The sequence below is a fragment of the Crocodylus porosus genome, unplaced genomic scaffold (genome assembly GCF_001723895.1).
Source record: "Crocodylus porosus isolate Cpor-Errol unplaced genomic scaffold, CroPor_comp1, whole genome shotgun sequence".
NCBI lineage: Eukaryota > Metazoa > Chordata > Crocodylia > Crocodylidae > Crocodylus > Crocodylus porosus.
In genome coordinates, this window is record NW_017728951.1 from 29,733,180 (window position 1) to 29,752,951 (window position 19,772).

The 19,772-nt window shown below is 39.2% G+C and overlaps 1 protein-coding gene across 2 annotated transcripts in view; it reads left to right on the top strand.

Annotated features, from left to right (window-relative positions):
- The window catches only part of KIF11 (kinesin family member 11), a 22,573-nt gene extending 3,706 nt beyond the window's left edge, over nt 1-18,867 (top strand). Inside the window, exons 2-22 of one of the 2 annotated variants that reach the window (XM_019556185.1) lie at nt 1,359-1,491; nt 1,623-1,720; nt 1,800-1,878; nt 3,474-3,659; nt 3,743-3,867; nt 5,381-5,471; nt 6,343-6,585; nt 6,706-6,801; nt 7,270-7,358; nt 7,650-7,737; nt 8,665-8,853; nt 9,869-10,076; nt 10,780-10,952; nt 11,314-11,436; nt 13,088-13,246; nt 13,693-13,832; nt 14,642-14,921; nt 15,371-15,593; nt 15,845-15,999; nt 16,325-16,441; nt 18,221-18,867. In XM_019556185.1, coding sequence (XP_019411730.1) covers nt 1,359-1,491; nt 1,623-1,720; nt 1,800-1,878; nt 3,474-3,659; nt 3,743-3,867; nt 5,381-5,471; nt 6,343-6,585; nt 6,706-6,801; nt 7,270-7,358; nt 7,650-7,737; nt 8,665-8,853; nt 9,869-10,076; nt 10,780-10,952; nt 11,314-11,436; nt 13,088-13,246; nt 13,693-13,832; nt 14,642-14,921; nt 15,371-15,593; nt 15,845-15,999; nt 16,325-16,441; nt 18,221-18,346 — 3,121 coding nt within the window. In that variant the 3' untranslated portion in view covers nt 18,347-18,867. The remainder of the gene's footprint in view (nt 1-1,358; nt 1,492-1,622; nt 1,721-1,799; nt 1,879-3,473; nt 3,660-3,742; nt 3,868-5,380; nt 5,472-6,342; nt 6,586-6,705; nt 6,802-7,269; nt 7,359-7,649; nt 7,738-8,664; nt 8,854-9,868; nt 10,077-10,779; nt 10,953-11,313; nt 11,437-13,087; nt 13,247-13,692; nt 13,833-14,641; nt 14,922-15,370; nt 15,594-15,844; nt 16,000-16,324; nt 16,442-18,220) is intronic. The other variant, XM_019556186.1, reaches the window with a different exon arrangement.
- Nucleotides 18,868-19,772: the final 905 nt, after the last annotated feature.

A 19,772-nucleotide genomic window follows, 5' to 3' on the forward strand; every position in this document is an offset into this window, starting at 1 on the left:
TACTCTCCAACAACTTATGGCCGTTATTCCTTGTCATGCCAGGGGGCGCTAGGGGAAACAAGGTCTCTCCCAAACCCTTCTGGTCCCCCCTAGTGAGTTTATAGACTGTCACCAGGTCCCCACTCATGTATTCCTCCTTAATGTAGAGCACCACGCCCGCACCTTTCCACCCTGTCCTATCCCTCCTGTACAGCCTGTAGCCCTTGATATTCGCCCAGTCATGTGTTGGGTCCCACCATGTTTCAGTGAGCCCCACTATGTCTAGATTGGTGTCAGGAGGGTAATTCCTCTTGCTTATTTCCCATACTACGAGCATTTCTGTAGAGGCATTTGAGGCCTCCTGAGGATGTGTGCGCTGGCTCCCTACTCTCAGCATTGCCCTGGCCCCTGTTGCTTACCCATCTTAAATGGGTAAGCTTTGAGAATATTGTCAAGTCAGGAATCTTGACTTGTAAATAGAATGGTCTTTTGCAGCCTGCCTAGATGTGTAGTTCAGTAAAGCTGCTATGTAAATAATGAGCAGTTTTGGCTTTTGGGAGAACCTGCTGATCATATTGTTACTTCAAAATCACATGAATGATGTGTACCCAAAGTAAACATGAACTCACAAATCTGGACTTAAGGTAATTTTTGCTTAAAAGCACTTTTCAAACTTAGATATTAAAAAATACTTATTTCTAATTGTCAGAAGCTCTAGGCCTCAAAAGAACTATATATGCTAGGTTTGCATATTTTGAAAAGTTGCTTGTCATCAGAATCAAGTTATTAAGTGATCACTTGTGTTTTTACACAATTTCCCTTTAATGTCAGCTTTGAGCTGAGAATTATGAGAAGCTTCTTTCCAAATGGAAGACTTTCAGAAAATTAAGTGCCTGCTAGTCACAATCTCAGAAATGAGAGAAGAGTTCTAGTGGTATAATCTATTGTTTAACTTCAGATGCACTGCAAGTTTATATTGTGCTTTAGCTATTGAATAAAAAATAAATTGCTATGGGTAGTCAGACTTCCAAATCCCCCTGGCTGGTGGGTAGTGGAGTTGTCACAAAGTCGCACTCTCCAGCAAGACAAGGCCATTCCATAGTTCAAATTAGCCATTGCATGTTTCTATACTGTAGCAAATTTTATGTATAAATTTGTTGAAAAATGAATTTGCAAAACCACTGCCAGATGTTCAAGCACAGTCTTCAGTGGTTTGAAAATAAATTTCACTAATTTTTCTTCCTCTCTGGATTTAACAAGTGTACTTTACAAACTATGTACTTTAAACAGTCATGAACTCAAACAAAACAAGCAGCACCAGTTAGTCTTCATTCTTCTTAGCAGTTACATCAGACATATTTTTAAATTTTGTCTTTTAGGCCCTTTAATACATCAGAGCGCAAAGCAAACTCCTTTGCTGTTGTAGATTGTGATCAAGGAAGAAAAGAAGTTAGTATCCGTACTGGAGGGGTAACAGATAAAACCTCAAGGAAGACTTATACGTTTGATATGGTAATTGTTTCTTGAGTTAATGAGTTTGAGATATTGGCTAGAAAGTGTCTTTAACTCTTCAGTTGGGGAAGCTATGTGGGGAAATAGGCAATAGATTAAATTAATCTATACATTATGCTGTGCCTCAACAGGTTTTTGGAGCTCAAGCAAAACAAATTGATGTGTACCGAAGTGTTGTGTGTCCTATTTTGGATGAAGTTATTATGGGTTACAACTGTACTGTATTTGCGTAAGTAACCCGAACATGTTGGTGATTTGTAACTTCTGTTTCACATATGCTGTTTAATTATTCAATTTCTTCCTTGCAGCTACGGCCAAACTGGTACAGGAAAAACCTTCACAATGGAAGGGGAGAGGTCACCAAACGATGAATATACTTGGGAAGAGGTAAATTTGATGTCAGGGATTTTCCTAGCTTGAGGGACTATGGAATTTATTTTAACATTTCTGTGTTAACGGTGTTTGGTATAATACTGTGTTCCTACTTCATTGTGTCCTGCCTGCCTGCTGCCACTCACCCCCCACCCCACGTGCTGCTGCTGCCACCATCATTTCCCCGCTTTCCTGCCTGCCACCATCACTTCTCCTCAGCCCCCTGCCTGCCCATTGGCTGGCCACTCTGGCACTACGTGGTTCCTGGTTGTATCGCTGGACCTCAGGACGCAGCAGGAACTGGCCTGGCCCTGAGGATTGGGGCAATTACTAGCAGTCCTACCCACCTCCCTCCATTCTTAGCTGAGTTGCATGAAGTTGAGGGAACAACCTCAGGGTCACTAGGCCAGAAGCCTCTGCTAGGTGCTGCTGCTGCTGGATCCTGCTGCCCCTAGGTCCTGCTGCTGGGTCCTGCTGCTGCTGGCACCTTGTTATCTTTGACAGGCAGCCAGGGCAGATAATTAACTTTCTAAGTTTTTTACAAGCCCCACAGGCTGGAAAGAATGGCGTGGTGGTCTGGATACAGGCCGTGGGCTGTATTTTGCCAGCCCCTGGGTTAAATGCTAGGACTGGGTATGTGCAGGTCAAGACTAGAGTAATCATCAAAATTAGTAAGGTCTTTAAATAGCACTGTTGATGGTTCAGGTGGACATGGTACTCCTTGTTTAGAGGATCCCTTAGAAGCATCAAGGGGAGGAAAACAAGATAAGCATAAAAATGGGGAGAGCAGGCTGGAAAAAGAGAATATTTATTTGGTGGAGGCACTCTGGAGAGGGTTGAGCAGAGAAGCTTTAAGTCTCAGTAGCTGGGGAGAGTGGAAAGGGAACAGCTGAGTATCCTCTGGGCTGTGTGGGTTGGAATGGGGGCAGAGGAACTGCTTAACCATTTGGAGAGGGCAGAGAACACCTGGCTGGGTGGCCTTTACCCAGTGAACACCTTTGTTCAAGGGCAGCTATCTGTTTTGCTGCTTAGAACTTGGGGTTGTGCTTGATCTCCCCAACAGGAGGTACTGTCCTTCTCTTAGGAGCTGACCTGGATGCTAGCTCCTTGAGTTGGGGCCATGGTACAACCATGCTGGAAGAAGCCTGAACTCCCACCCTGCTCTAGAAGTTACCCTGTGCTGGCCCCATGCTGTAGTAGTCCTGAGCTAGCACTCCTCTTGGGGGACTCCATGATCTATGGTAGCTTGTTCTGTAATATTCAGCATGAGCACATTGCAGAAGGTTAGTTGTTGTAGTTAACAAAACCTTGGGATCTGACTTCTAAGTTTTGTTTTTTTTTTAACTGATCAACTCTAATAGTTTACACATCTTTAGGATTAAGAATATTTTCCTTTCACCTTTAAAAAAAAAACCCATGAGTTTATCCTTTTAACATATTTGTCATTTCTGAAATATACCATGTGCCACAGGGTTATATATGCACAAGGTCATCCATCTATTTCAAATTTGTTAAGTTTATTTCACTGAATATCCCCAGATTCTTCTCTTCTATCTTTGTCTCAGCTCCTTGATGCTGATATACATGTTAAATGTGTCTATACTTTATAGGATCCACTAGCTGGTATAATCCCTCGTACACTGCATCAAATATTTGAGAAACTTTCAGAGAATGGTACTGAATTTTCTGTGAAAGTCTCTCTGTTGGAGATCTACAATGAGGAGCTTTTTGATCTTTTGACTCCTTCTCCTGATGTTGGAGAGAGGCTGCAAATGTTTGATGACCCTCGTAACAAGGTAAATTCTGGCTTCCAAAATTTAAGCACAGCTTCTGGACTTCTTTGGAACAAGACAAACAGCCTAAACTTCTGTTTTGACAGCGGGGTGTCATTATTAAAGGCTTGGAAGAAATAACTGTGCACAACAAAGATGAAGTCTATCAAATACTGGAGAGGGGAGCCGCAAAAAGAACTACTGCAGCTACTTATATGAATGCATATTCTAGGTACGACACTTTCCTCTTTTCATAAAATGTGTATTAATTTAAGTTATAGGAAACCTGTGTGTGACTGAAAGGTGTTAAGACTAGAGTGGTTCTGTTTGATCTCATGATTCCTATATTCAGGCTGTTGGAGCTGGGGTTCTATTATTGCTTTCTAAATAGTGTTTCCAACATCCTGCAGAGCAATGTGGTTTGGTGACTCTTCAGATACAGTGTTAATTTTTTTTTTAAAGTGTTTAAGTTTTTGTTCTCTTAACTGCTCACGATATCTAGGGTGGGGTGGAAAGCACCATACTGGTGCTGACCCCTTGCTGAAGTGCACAAGACAGGAGAGCAGAGAATACTTAGTCTTGTCTCTTAGTAATGAAATTTACTAGTAAATCTGGAAATAACTTTTCAAACCTCTCAAGTGCTGAGTGACTGATAGGCAAAAGGGGAAATTAAAAGCTTGACTGACAACAGTATGCAACTGAAATGTGTTGTTTGTACTAACACAGATTGAAATAGTAGGTCTCTGCTGCAGAGAATATGTACTTAAAGCATGCTGTAGTTACAGTACAGACTTGATATGTACGTCTTGGTGGATGAGTTTATTTCATCCTAAGCATCATTCTTTTAGCTACAAGAAGCCTACCTTCTTGCAGGAGTGACACTTTTGACCTTAATTAGCAAATGGTGTTCTAAAATTTATTACTAACATCTCTGATAGCAAAAACCTTATTGGATGGATGACCCTGTTTGTATCCATGTCAATGCAAGACCATCTCTTCTTGCACTCTAAGTACTGAAAATTTGGTAACTGGACTGGAAGCTGGGTTTGCTGCATGCCGATGCAGAGTACTACTCACGACTGCAACAACTGGTGTTGTGTTCCCCATTGAATCTTACAAGCAGAAGTCAATGGGTTATAAACTCCTAGGTGATCTCCCATCAACAGCTTCTTGATATGGCATTTGTTGTTTTGAAAGCAACACTCCATTTTTTGACCATACACGTGCTGTAGCAGTTTTGGGCACTTATCACATTTTGGGTATATAGCAAGATACTCTGTTCATGTGACTGCTGCTGTAAGAGGTATCTGAGTTGCAGTGAATTGGGCAACAAGGAGTAATGCACCTGGAAATTGTTCAGCTTGTTATTTTATTCCTCTGCATAATCTATTCTACATGTTCCCCCCACAAAAGGTGTCTGCATCTTATCACAGACATGAATGCATTCCTTTGAAATCTCACACTGGTGATGAAACTTGCTGAAGTGACACTAAAGTTTTTAAATTGGTCCCAAATTCTACAAGCATAGAGGTTGGCAACAGGTTAGAATGCCTCTGCTTAGGTTCAAGGTAGGCCTGCTCAATATAATGAGCTGATATATTAGAATGATACCAATACTCAAAAAGAAATGAGCCATACTTATGAAGCAAATTGAGTCTGCTGGTGTAAACAGAACTAATATCTTATGCACAGAGCAGAACTTGGCTTTGCTGGGACGCCTAGCTGAAAAATTACTTATTTTACAGCCGTTCCCACTCTGTGTTTTCGATCACCATACACATGAAAGAAACTACAATAGATGGAGAAGAACTTGTTAAAATTGGGAAACTAAACTTGGTAAGTATCTACATTAAATTCCAGAGTTTCATTTAGATGACAATTCTAGAGTAACAAAACAACTTCCTTGTTCAGTTAAGACCGATGAAAGAGTAACTTCAGTTCTTATGGTTTGACTAAACTGTTTTTTTCTAATGCTTTGTGATAAGTAACTTGTGTAATGGACTCACCTATCTATATATAATGTAGCTACATCAAACTACAAAATCTGCTTTGTATCATAAAGATTATTTGGACTAAACAGCTCTGTGCCTTTACTGCCTCCACCTTGTATTGGGATTCCAGAAGTTCTGCAACTTAACAGAAAGCGGAAAATAGAGAAACATTGGTTTATTAATCTTAGTTGTCTCTTTCAATATAAACTTCATAGACGGTGAGCTGACACCAGCTTAGGGGAACCAGGTTTAGCAGTTTAGACAGCAGCAGGCTAAGACCAAACAACAGCTCAGTTGATATGGGGCAAAAGCCACTGGGCTACAATATCAATGTACTAAGCTGACAAAATGGTCCTAATATGAATATAGCTGTATAAAGAAAGCTGCAGTTTATGTAGTGTGTAGACTGCAGCATGGATGCAGCTATATTGTCATTATGTTATTACCAAGATCAGTTGTTTTCCTGGAGGGGGGTGAGGGCAGGATTGGTACACTGATTAAAAAACTACATCTTTGTTCATGTAGCTGCATCTATGTTTGTGCTCTGGTATAGTGTGCTAGTAACTATCTGGTGACAGGTCATCCAAGCATAGACATACCCTTGTTTTTAGGTGAGCAGAATGGGGGCTGGAAAGTTTCTTCTCGGGGTTCAAAGATAAATCCTTTAAAACTTGCAGTGAATGACAAAAACCTCTAGGTTTTTTTTTTCCTTCTAGGTTGATCTTGCAGGAAGTGAAAACATTGGTCGTTCTGGAGCAGTTGACAAAAGGGCCCGTGAGGCTGGAAATATCAATCAGTCTCTACTGACTCTGGGTAGAGTTATTACTGCTCTTGTAGAAAGAGCCCCACATATTCCATACAGGGAATCTAAACTCACTAGAATCCTGCAAGACTCTCTTGGAGGGCGAACAAAAACATCTATAATTGCCACAGTTTCTCCTGCATCTATAAATCTTGAGGTAAAGCTTGAATTTGTAAGAATCAGTTTCCACAGTGTGTAGCTTATGCAAAAATACTAATAAACCACAGAAATCTTGAGCCTTGATCTAGAGATCATATGTCTGTCTTCTGTACCACAGGAAACCTTGAGCACTCTGGAATATGCCCACAGAGCAAAGAATATCCTGAACAAGCCTGAAGTTAACCAAAAGTTAACAAAGCGAGCTCTCATTAAGGTAAACTTTTAATTTAATTTTACAAAACTGAGTGATGACCTTGATTCTGTTAAAGTAGATGGCTTGTAAAGAATAATTAGTAGCTGCAACTTCTTTCTGATCCAGAACTATCATTTTAGTGACTTGAAGTATTATAGTCTTAAGGTTTAGCCCTTCCTACTGATTCCACTTTAAGGTGACTATTAGTAAATGAACACCAGATGTAGTGATTGCAAGATCTTAAACAGTGTAGGTAACCTTTTGAGCACTATTTTCTTAATCCCTTTGAATGAATTCAAGAGCGGCTATGAAGTCAGAGCTGTTTTCAGGATATGGAACTGTGTCCTAAACTTTAATACATTCTTTCACTTTCACCTAACATTTTCTTAAGCAGGGCTGCTTTCTGTCAGCAACTGTTCAAATGTAAATAAATTTCATTTTTTTTTTAAACTGGAAACTTCTGTGGTTTACAAATCACATTTGTTACAGGAATATACAGAAGAGATTGAACGCCTTAAAAGAGACCTTGCTGCTGTTCGAGAAAAAAATGGAGTCTACATTTCTGTTGAAAACTACGAGTGAGTGGACAAAAAATTTGTAAAGCCTCTGAAAACCTTAGTCAAGTAGAGATAACTCCTCAAATGTGAAATGCCTTATATTCATAAGAATGGAAGTTGGTTTAAAAAAATCAGTTTCTTGCCTCTTGTCTGATTTAGAATATCTTATTGTAGAGAGTGTATTAGTCAAGTAATGCCCCTGAAGGAAGAAACAAGATATTCTTCATTTACCTTGTGTAGTCCAAGTCCACGCAGAGCTTGAGAGGTAGTAGGTGAACAGCAAATCAAACTATTGCATTTCTGTCTTTTTAGTGCTCTTACTGGAAAACTGACCGTTCAAGAGGAGCAAATTGCAGAGTATATTGAAAAAATTAGTGCCATGGAGGAAGAAATGAAAAGAGTAAGTGAAATTTCTCAACAATATTCTGTCTTTTTAGAATAGATATTTGTGGGGGATGCAGGCAGGATCAAGAGAATAAGATTGTGCTCAAGTTATTTTTAGAAACTCTCTAAACTGTTCTCTTTACTTAAGGCTACTTGGATCTAAATCTGTCTGCCTGTATTCATAGATCAAGCACCACTTAGTGGATTCTGTCAAAAGAGCAAAGGCTGCTATTTTATGCTGCTGGTAGTTATTGAGTTTAGTTAGGGTGTGCGTTAAATCTTTGGGTGAAACTGAAATTCAGCCTTAAACTGAATGCTTAACTCTTAGTGGCACTTCAGTTTGCTAACTTGTAATGTCAGAATATTTTTCTACTTCAAAGCTCAAAATCACCTTAAAACGCTATATTGGATTTTTAGGGAAAAAATTGTTTTAAAAATGTTCCTATCTGGGTAGATTGGCACTTTATTTGCCAATGTCGTCTTGGCAATTTATCTTATTGAAAATGTGCATGATATGAGAAATGTTTTTTCTCTTTGCGATTGCAACTATTACTTATCTGTAATCAGTCTTCCTTTTTGTAAAATGAAATTGTACTGATTTGAATCTTTTTCGTACATGTTCTTAAGTTATTTTTAGTGGACCATTTTTTCTTGTGATGACAATAAGAATATATATAATCTTTTAGCATGAGGTAGGGCTGTCACTGAGACCTTTTCAGACAATCATTGTTTTGGGTCTTTAATAGAAAATACTACTTTACCACTGGACTTAAGGCTACATTTTTAGTTTTGACCATCAGTTTTCTAATAATTTGGCATATGATATAATGTGGAAGGAAAAATAGATCCTTTATTAAGATGTGATTTGAACGCTTGAATCTGGTCTTCAAACTTCTGAAAGATGGAATTCGTTAATAACTATATTATTTCTTTTATCTTTTAGGTCACTGAGTTGTTCACAGTTAATAAAAATGAACTTGAACAATGCAAAACAGATCTAGAAAGCAGAGAGAGGCAGCTGGAAGAAACTCAGAAAAATTTGCAAGAGACCAAGGTTCAGCTTACTGAGGAGGAATATGTAGTTTCAGTTCTGGAGAGCACTGAAGAAAAGCTTCATGGCACTGCTAGTGAGGTTATTATATTTTTTGTAGTACCTAACTGCAGCAGTAATTTCCTTCATTTTATTTATAAGCATTTCATTAAAAGATGCTTAAAAGAATGATTTATGGTGTCCAATTCTGTGTTGGTAAGGTATCTTGCTAGCTGACTTTAAAAATGAAGACTAGAATAGACTTTCACCACAAGTTTTAATGGGCCAGAGACACTATTTGAGACTTCCCATATATTTATTTTTTTTAAATGTGATTGATGACTACTTTGGCTTCTCCCTAACGGGCATGCTTTATTTCCTCAATGCCCCCTTAGCTCATGAGCTCTGAGCTCCAGCATCTTCACATCCATTTGCACATGGGACAGTGACTCAGCAAATGTTTACCCCACAAAGCAACTCTACCTAAATTGGGCATGACTTCCAGTCCTATAATGGGATAAATTATTGAATAAAAGTTGAGTGGGGATTGCGGTTGTAAACGCATCCCAAAAGTGTATGGAGGAAGGTCTCGCAATGCTGACTCAACTAAAAGGTAGCCCTAAATAAATGACTAGCTGAAACAGCATTGACTACCACCATTATACTTCAGGGCATATTTGTAATTTTAGATTAAGTATTGCTCTTAATTCTTTGGACAGTGGTTTGCTATAGAAAACTATACTTTCTCTCAGTGCAAATTGGCAAATGCTGTATTATAATTGACTTGAATATAAATAACGCGTTGTACTTCTACCCTTGTAGTTTTCGCTTATACTAAGTGAGAGTGGTTATTTGCATTGGCTGGCAAACCAAAATTCTGCTTCCCAAACAGAAACCTACTAGAACATATAAGTCCTGTTTAAAGTAGGTTAACCACCCAGTATTTCAGTAAAACTTTAGAAAGAGGACCACCATGCTCCTTTAGTTACCTTTTTGGGAGCACTCTAACTGGGTTCCTTAAAGCTTTAGCATGTCTGTTCTGGAGAATACATCATAAATGCCTGAAAATGCTTTATTTGAAGACCTGAGAAAGTAATTAACTTTCTTTCAATTTTAGTTGCTCAGTACAGTTGAAGAAACAACAAAAGACGTGTCTAGTCTCCATGCAAAACTAGATCGCAAAAAAGCAGTTGATCAACATAATGCAAAAGCTCAGAAAACATTTGCAGGACAAATGAACATTCTATTCAGCAAAATGAAAGATTCAGTTACTGAGAATGGTTTGAAACAACAACAGGTGTTGGACTTTTATGTTAATGTAATTGGTAAGTATAATATTTCATGCAATCTGATTATCATTCTAAACCATATGCAACAGAAATGCCTATGGTTTTTTTTTTTTCTTCCCTAAAATTGATCTGGTGTAGATCAGGCTTTTCTTGAAACTATGTAGTTCAGCTGTCCAACTTCTTAGTGGCTGGAGCCAAACGCCCCATGGGTCACATAAGTAGGAGTGGCACACCACTGGCCACCTGGGCTACACATCCAGATGCCTTCCCTTTCCCTTCCCTCCTGCTGTACTGTACACCAGAGGCCTTTCTCCACCTTGCCCCCACATTCCCCACAGCTGCATTACTTTGGCCCTAGGCTCATCCTTACCTTCCCCCTGCTGTACTGTCCCACCTCCTGGGGTAAAAGCAGGCAGACAAAGCTGGGGGAGGGAGAGAGGGAGCCCAGAGACTCCACCAGAACAATGGGTGGGGAAAGTTGGCCAGACAGGAGCATGGGAGCCACAACTTAACTCCACATGGGCTGCTGGTTAGATATCTCTGCTGTAGATTAAGGCAAGCAGCAGGTTAGACTCTTTCAGGTTCATATTATAGCTAACAAGAGGCATTATTCTTGATTTGGGTTAAAGTGTTTATTCTTGCTGTTACCTTCAGATTTCCAAAGGATTGTGTTTGGATACTGCCTTTTTGTCCTCTAGAACTCTGGAGAGCTTAAACTATATCCTGTTTTTCTTTGTAGGTGACCTTCTGTCTGCCAGCTCTTCAGCCACTAGTGTCATTACATCACTTGTATCTTCATCATTCACTTCTATTAAGGAGATGGTGTCCACTGAAGTTTCTCGGGTGTCTGAAAAAATACTAGAACAGGAGACTCTGTCCATTGAATGTAAAGCTGAGCTGCAGAGATCGCTTGTTAGTAAATGTAGATGCTCTTGACTGACTTTGAGGATGTGAATCTTACCTGGATTTAGAAAACCGCTAAAGAGTTGGTGTAGCCATTTCAGAAAAATCCTTTAGCCTGTATACCTTGAAGAAATTGCCACTCTGTCATTGCCTCAGGTTCTCAGGCAGTGGGTTATGCTATTAGTGTTTTGAAGGCTATTTTTTCCAATCAGAATGCCTGAAAACCTATTTTTTTAGAGTTTACTAAAAAATAAAAAGCTAAAGAAAAATTCTGTGCAGAGAAGTCCCTAAAATACCCAAATGAGTTGGAAGTTTGTAAGAAACTTGAATGCAAACTTGTTTGATTTTGGTTATGTGATGTTCTTTCTAGGACGAGCATAAGTCTGGATTAGGAAAGGCACTGAGTAGTATGTCACCTGTTGTGGACTTGGTCCTGGGACTAAACTGCCAGTTTCAAAACAACATCAACAAATATTCAGCTATAGCTGATAAGGTAATGACAGACTAACAGAACTCTCTTATTGTGCTCCTCCAGTTTGTTTAGCTTATTGGCTTTTCCTTTGCCTCTTTCTGAACATCTCTTCTCAGTCTCTACCTCTGTTTTTCCTTTATGTGGTTCTGGAGGTTTCCCTGCATCAGTACAACCTCTAACCTAAATGTCATGAGAGAATATCAAAGTGTAGTTTTTGAAAAGGAGGGGACTCTTCCATATACATTTGATGTGTGACCCTTGTTTAAATAATGGGAAATTTAAGATGGTTAAGATTTGGGCAACTGACATTGCTATGCTGAGCTTGGAAAACATTCAGAATGAACAGGGCCACTCACTCTTCATCCCATGCTTCTTGTCCCTGATGCTGGTAATCCCTATATCTTACTATTGATTGGGACTTTTTCCTTTGCTACCACCTGTCTTTGTTGACTTTTTCCTTGATTTTGCTCCCCCTGCAAACTCTTCTTTTGTCATCCCTTCTGCCAAAAAGTAATCCCTGTTCTAGGGAACTTGCTCTCCTGACTGCTTTAAATTCTCACTCCTATGTTTTGTTTTGTTTTTTTAATCTATAAACTGGCAGAAGGACCTGTTCTTCACCCAGGTCGTTCTTTTTTGTACTTGCAGTGTTTGTTTATTTTCAAAGAACTTAGAACAACATATTTAGTATTTAATGTGGAGCTACGTTCCAAATAATATCCAAATGAATGATCTTTTTTGTTCATAGTGTTTCCTGGTGGTGCCAGTATATACATCCCTCTTCAACTACCAACTTTGGAACGAGCCACATACAACTGTTCATGTGAAAAGCATTGTTGCTTTAAATAGTTACTGGAAGCCCCAGAAAGGGTCAAGTGGAAAAATAACCTGCCCATAATTTTCTTTGTGTGGTATTCAGTGATTTTTTGGAAGGTTTAGATTAGATAGGACCAGCCATTCTTGAGTTATAAGCAAGCAGACAGACACTTCATTCCATATATATAGATTGCCCATCTTCACTAACTCTCTACCTTTATCAGTGTATGGTTAATGTTTTCAGCATTTAATATATTCCAGTGCTCCTGCTGCCTTCAGGCTTCTCCCTCTGTATTATTATTTCACTCCATTTTTTGCTCTGTGCTTCTGCTGCACTGTTCTTTGGAATGACCTTCTGTAATATTCTAAGCTCCCTTCTGTGATTTCAAACTATCTGAAATAACTGCCATATACAAGTTTGCCATAACCCTTTAGTCTTTAGACAGAAGGCAGGGGAGAGATGCATCTTACATTAACTGATTCATCAGTATATAAGTTTTTGAGCAAGAGCTCACAAGAGCAAGCTGCTATGAAAGGTCATGCATAGACCAGACTACCATCTGTAGATGTTCATCTGTAAAATCCCGCCCTCTAGTTCTTTTTCTTGCTAATGAAATCTTTTCCATTTCTGATTATTAGTCTCAGAAAGTACAAATCTAATCTGCCTTCTGCTAGACTTCAGACTGAAAAAAGAGCTAATTACCTCTCGCCACTTTATTCATTAGTGTCTCTAATTTGCAAGCTCTTCGGGATAGAGATTGTGTAGTCACAAAACTAGTTGGATGAATGTATGCAGTCTTAACTTCCATAATATCTGGATTCATTATGTAATCTTAACATAACTCTTCTCTCTCTAAAGATGGAAAGCCATAAAGAGGAACTGAGTGCCTCCTTTAGAGAACTCCGTGTCACTCTGAATAAATTACAGAAAGAAACAAACTGTGTTCTGGCTCAGCTTCAGGATGACTGCGAGAATTTAAAGGAAAAAGTGGAGATGGCAAAGCTGGCACATACAAAGGTATTATGTTTTCTTAGAATAAAAGCAGGGAATTCAAGCTTTTTTTGCACCAAGTGTTTTGCACCTGCCTTAACTTAAAGTAGATCCTCATGCTTATTCCAGTAGGGATCAGTAGTAGGACAACAGCATTGGCTGTTCTAATAATTCAACTGATTGGAGTTCTCTACCCACAAGGGAGGGAGGAGGTGGAAATTAACTTGTGCCAACTTCTATAGTGCTTATAGCTGTGTTTTTAGTTTTTGTTTTGTTTTTGTTCCCCAGCATGCCTTCAAAATCAACTATTTTCTTCATTTACATCTTTCCTAAGCACAGGGATCTAAAATGGAAGCTATGATGCTTGTCACCCCACATTAGAACTTTGCATAAGGATTTTCTTTTCAGTTCAATGTTAGCAGGCAGCACCCCTGAGAAATGTATAATTGGGGTTTTTGCTTTGTTTTTAACAGAGTACAAATCAACTTGTGTCTTCATTACAAAGCCAGTTGAATCTGTTGCTTCAGGAAACCCAGCAGAACTTAAGTGGTATAGTGACAACGGGTAGAGGTTTGAAGACTGCCATTGCTAATGTCCAAGAAAATGTCCATCTGTAAGATTTTGCATGTTTTAGTTCTAACTTTCTCTTTCACCAGTATATAAAGGGACTACAAAATGACATCATCACTACGTTTGTATATAAATAAATATATAGTACATTATTCGTAAGACCCATTTATTTGAGGAGTATCCTATCACAACATTTATACCAAAATTCAGATTTTCCTAGATTATAAGAGTTTTTAAACTTCTATTCAGGCACTGCTTTCATGGGTCTTACAGCTAAAAGGCTCAGTCTTTCAGAAAAAAGTGGAGAATCATCAAATGCAGCTAGGTGTGTTCTTGATTATATGATAAAGATTTTGTTTGAAAGAGGACATCAAATCATTCTGAATCATTCTGACGTGATTCTGTAGTCAAATGAATTAGTATAAACCCATCAGACAAGGAAAATTACTTTTACTGAAACACGCAGTTGAAACCAAGATTTTTGTAATGACTCATAGGAACCCAATGGAAAATACTTTGGAAGGAACTCTGCTTCCCTAAAATTGGCAGTATCTTGAAATTAAGTACAAAAATTGATGAGCCTTAAGTTTGCTGAAGTTGTTAGTCTCTGAAAAATAATAGCCACAATTTTAATGTTTTTAATTCACTAGATAGTGCAATGATTCTGGGTTGCTGCCAGGTAAAACAGTGCTATATGAATGGATTAAACAAGCATTCTCATGACCTACCACAGTATGACTGGATCTTTATTTTGAAATTCAGCTCTTTTGCTGATGCTGGGGAGGGTAATTGTCTTAAATGGAAAACATCTTTAAATCCATTTCCCCATAATGTGATTTGCTGTTTGTGCAGGCAAACTACAGACTTGGTCACTTGTACAACTTCTAGCCATGACAAATTTATTACATCTTTGGAGAACTTCTCACAAGAACTCAGGCAGTTAAACAGTGAAAACCAGATAATGTTGGAGGAATCCTCTGAACACTCTGAGCAACTTCGTGGCAGTTTCTTAAGAGTGTGTCATGAGACAGATGAATGGAGTGAACTTGCAAATACCAAGATTATCCACTTTACTGATCAACAGATGTCTACCTTCAGCAGTCAGAAGCAGCAACTTCAGAGCTTACAGATGGTAAATATGACTGTTGTATAGTTTAGGATTCCTTCCATCCAGAATTTTTCATTAAAGTACAATATACGTGGAAACAAATCTGAAGTTGGGACTAAATATTTGTTATGGACGCTTTCGTGTTTTAATTGGTTTCTCTAAAATATTGAGGGGTTAAATGGCAGCTACACATTCCCTTGAAGTGTCTTTGTACTCATGAGGCAGAATATGGAATCTGAGTGGTCAGTGTCCTGATCTAATTATTAGTAGCTGTTTTCTGTGGAAAGAATGTGCTTCCCAAGTCAACTGACTACCTTCTAAAGACAGGGCTCAAAATGAGCAGCGTGAGATTAGTGTTAAAATTTTTATGTTTGAACTTCCAGATACTAAGTCACTTTAGTGATATGATCTGAAATGTGCACAAGTAAGGCAAGAGACCTTAACTTTTCAGTTAATGTGTTTTTGTCTTTTAGAATGTAGATGTAGGCTGTCAGGCATCAGTTGGTGAAGTTACAAACCAAATTGACAGACAGAAATCTGATGAAGAGAGAGCACTGAAGAGCCTTCTTGACCAGATAAAGGCTGATCAGGATATTTTCGCAGAGCAGAAACTGGCACTCTGTGATGAAGCACTGCATGGACTGATTCGGGTCAATGGCTTTCTGCAGGAGGAGCTTAAAGTGGATGTCTCAACAGGTATTGAAAGGAGGTGGGGAGGGTAATGATCTCATAGCAAGCACCATCACTGCAGAGTTCATAAACTAAAATAATTTATGATCAGAAAGCATCTTTCAGTCTTCAGTCTTTTAATATGCATACTGAAAGTAAATTGATCGGTTAACAAAGACAACTTTTCACATTCAATTTAACAAAATCCAAGATCTGTTATTAAAGCTAAAGCTGAAAGTGTTTAAATACTGCTCATTAGTACATCACCTTCATTAAAGGAACAACTCCACAGAGAAGAGATTACTTGTATCCAGTGGAAATTGTGAGGACAGAACCCCGTGAACTGCTGCTTGAGCAATTAAGACAAAAGCAGCTAGAACTTGTGGCTAACCTAAACAGTGCAGCAAAGATGGCAGAAGAAAATATGGATCAGGTAAATATGTGAGAAAATATGAATACACAACTCTATAGTGACTTGTCCTAAGCTCTTCAGCTTCTAGTTATAACTTTAAGTGAACTGAAAACCCTTTAACTTGGTATTTTTAGTTCTATTGTAGTCTGTATCTAGACACAAAGTTAAGGAAAAGTTAAGGAAATTAACAGAGGGGCTAACAGTGTCTTGGGTAAAAAAGTATATTTTCCTGCTTTCCCTATGCAGTAGTACACACAGAATTATAAATAACAAAAGATTATGTCACCTATCTTATAGATATGATCATCCTTTTCCTGCCTCCTACTTGAAACTTCTCTTTTCTTAGGACTCGTTGGAGGAAGAAGAGGCTGTGCAGGAATCTAATGAAAGTGTCATCAGTGACAAATCGTTCCTAAATGCAAGTGCGTCCTGCCAAACAAATGGCGGTGTTCCCTTTTTCCAGGTAACTTCTGCAGATGTGTCAAACAGCCTTTTATGCAATAGCGTCAGATATAGATGCATGCTCTGCCTTTAACAGCACTTCGTAGCATTCAGTGAAGGTTTGTGATGGCCTTAAATCTTCAGAATATCAATTTAAGACTTCATATGCATAGATTAAGATAACCAGTCAATACATTTCTCCTTTTAGGTTATATTGCTGGAAATGTCAGTGTAAATAAGATGTTATTAAAGTGGCCCAGTGTACAACACTGAAACGTGCTTATAGTTTGAGTGTTCAACATGATATTAAGACTAGTGTACTCCAAGATCTTTAGATAAGGCCATTTTATACAATTCCCTCTCTAGTGGATTTAATAAACTCAGATTAGTGTCTCTTTCCTCAGAACTGGTTCAGGTCCATCAAGAACTTTTCTTTAGCTTCATCCATGATTGCTTTTGGATAGCCAACAGACTGCTTTGGAATGCTTACTAATGTCTAGTGCACTGGTTCTCAACTGCTTGTCTGGGCACCCTGAATGCAACTTTTCTGAATCTGATGGCATCCCTAGTTGAGAACTATTGTGTTCAACTTACCTTGATGCTTCTCAACTGGGTGCTGCTGCCTCCAGGTAAAACTGTCTAGAGTGCCTGCTGCACAGCCAACCCAAGAAGGGCTGTAGTATGTGCAAATGTTACGCCTGTATTAGGACTTTGACAACTCTAAAGCAGGTGGTAGAGCACAATAATGCTTCAGCCCTTTCCTAGTCCAATTGTGCACAGCATCTCCTGTAAACAAGAATGCAGGGCTGATGGAAGTGTCCTTCATGCCTCTGTTTCCAGAAGGAGCACTAGGGGTTGGACTGGGGAGTGCTGCAGCCAGCACCAGCTTTCCCTAATGCATGAAGATTGTGCAAATGCTGCAGCCTTGCGCACAGAGGGTGCACCTACACAAGAAGTTCACTGCAGAGATGCCTAATTAGCTCTGCAGTAGTCTCAGCATCTACATGTGCATCTACATGTCCACAGGAAATGAATTAACTCTGCTGCAGGTTAGTACTTGTAAATACAAGTTCTGTCCTGTAGCAGCATTCTTTAGTGCACAGCAATGCATGTTTAGATGCTGATGGGGCTGCATGGGGCATGAGGGTGTTTCAGTGTGGGGCTGCCTGCCAGCCAGCCAGCCCTGCACTGGAGCACTCTTATGTTCCAGCCAACCTCTCCACAGTACATTGAGCTGGGTTGTCAGCCCTTGGCCGGCAGGCTGATCCTCAGAGCCCCCTGCCAGCTGGTCCCAGGTGCGCATGTAAACGCTGCACCCGAGGGCACTAAATTATGGCAAGGTATGCACCAGAGTCTATTGCTCCATGCTAATAGCACATGTAGATGGACCCAGAATGATTTTACTTGGCCGCTGCTGCTGCTGCTGCAGCAGAATCTACCTCGTGGCACTCCTGATGGGGTCTTGCAGCATCTACACATGCTACAACACTGGCTGAGAACTACTGGTCTAGTGTGTAGGATCTGCTGAAGTCTCCCTTCAGATGCAGAGGTTTTGGATATAGGAAGTTGCAAAAAATCTTTTGCCATCAGCCTTAACCCCCAAAAATGATTGGGTCTAATAATCGAATCATGAAACAAGAAATGATGCTGTGATCTCTTGTCATTCAAGTTAACATGTCTTGCAAACTGTATGGTTTGGAGATTGTATTGAATTGCATGATGGAAACCAGTGAATAAACTTGGTTTCTTTAGCATAGCATGAAAAAAGAATACTAACTGGGAATATTTTAATATTTGTCAGCAGAAAAAGAGTCACAAAAAGGATAAAGAGAATAAATCTATAAGCACCAGGGAGAGATCCAAGGTGGAAGATACTGCTGAGCAATCTTTTCTGAAGTTGAAGACTCCTTTAGGTGCACTGAACTAGTGTATTCTCTCAGACCTACTGTATTTGTAATGTTTGTCTGATCTTCTGTTCATTCTCAATTTCTCAACCATCCTCAGGCTCTGTATATAATGAAATGTTGCAGAGGTGGATTATCTAATGAAATATTAGAGCAGCTATCTTGTCTTACTGTCTGAACTGTTTTTATACATTGTAATTTACATACTATTAGCATACTTTTACACTTTGAATTATGGCTCTGTATGTTAAATAAAGGCTTTTAGATGTGAAAGCTTCTTATGGCAATTAACATCTTTTTTTTTTAAACATTCTGCTATCTTACACAGACCCAACACAGCACAAGTTCACTGTCTTATATTCCTCATCTCGGAGGTGAGGAATGGTTTCTAAAAACATAACTCCATTTTTGTTTTGTTTTAATTGACTGAAAAATGTTGTTTTCACACTTATGGTCTGTTGCATGAAACTGTATAGTAACTTCACATCCAAGTACTGTGTTTCTGTAATTGGCATATGTCAAATAAAATCATCAAAATAGGCAACGCTGCTACAAATACCTCTATTCACCCTACATTAACAAACTTGGAAATTGTTAAATGAAACACTGGGCTGGCCAAACTACTAGCATATATGGTAGAAGGAATAATCCTGCACAGACACAAAATAAAGCATCTTTAATTAATCCTCTAATAAAGCAATATAGCCCAGTGGACAGGGCATTGATTTGCTTGTTAGTTTCAGTTGTTAGCTTTAAGGTAAAATACGTGTTTTTTGGGGTTACTGCACTAAAGCCAGCCAAATGTATGCATTTTTTCCTAACCTCTGGCTACATTTTCTGCTGCAGTCTAGGTCCTTTAATGTTGCCAAAGGAACACCAACATTTTTTTGGGAGAAATGTCTAATATTAGGAGGATGGTGCTGTAGGTGACAAGAGGGATTCGGTTGTCATTGTTTCAGTGTTGATATTGGAGCAGGGTCTGAGTCTGGCTTTGTTGATCTGAGTGGCTATGACTTTTTTTTTTGTTGGGGGGGGGGAATGGTATTGTAAGTGAAGAAATCCCCGTCCCAAGTAACAAAGACTTGCATCCCAGCTAGTGGCATCAGAGCAGACACAGTTGTAAAAGCTTGGCAGTAGACAGTTGATCCTAGTGGTGTGTCTAGGATGAATGCTGGTGATGGATGTAGCTGTAGGGATCAGTTGGTTTTTGATATGATGTAGTGATGTGACCATTGCAAGTTTTCACAGTGGTGTCCAAGAAATGAATTTTGCTGGGTAGAGTAATCCAGAGTCAGTCTGATGGCGATATGAAAGTCCTGGTGGAATATCTATAGAGATTCTTTCCCATGTATGCTGATGACATCATCTTCATATGGGCACCATAGGTACATCATGGACATCTGTGATGTCCTTCAAATCAGTGTCAGCTCTAATGCCAATAGGGAATAT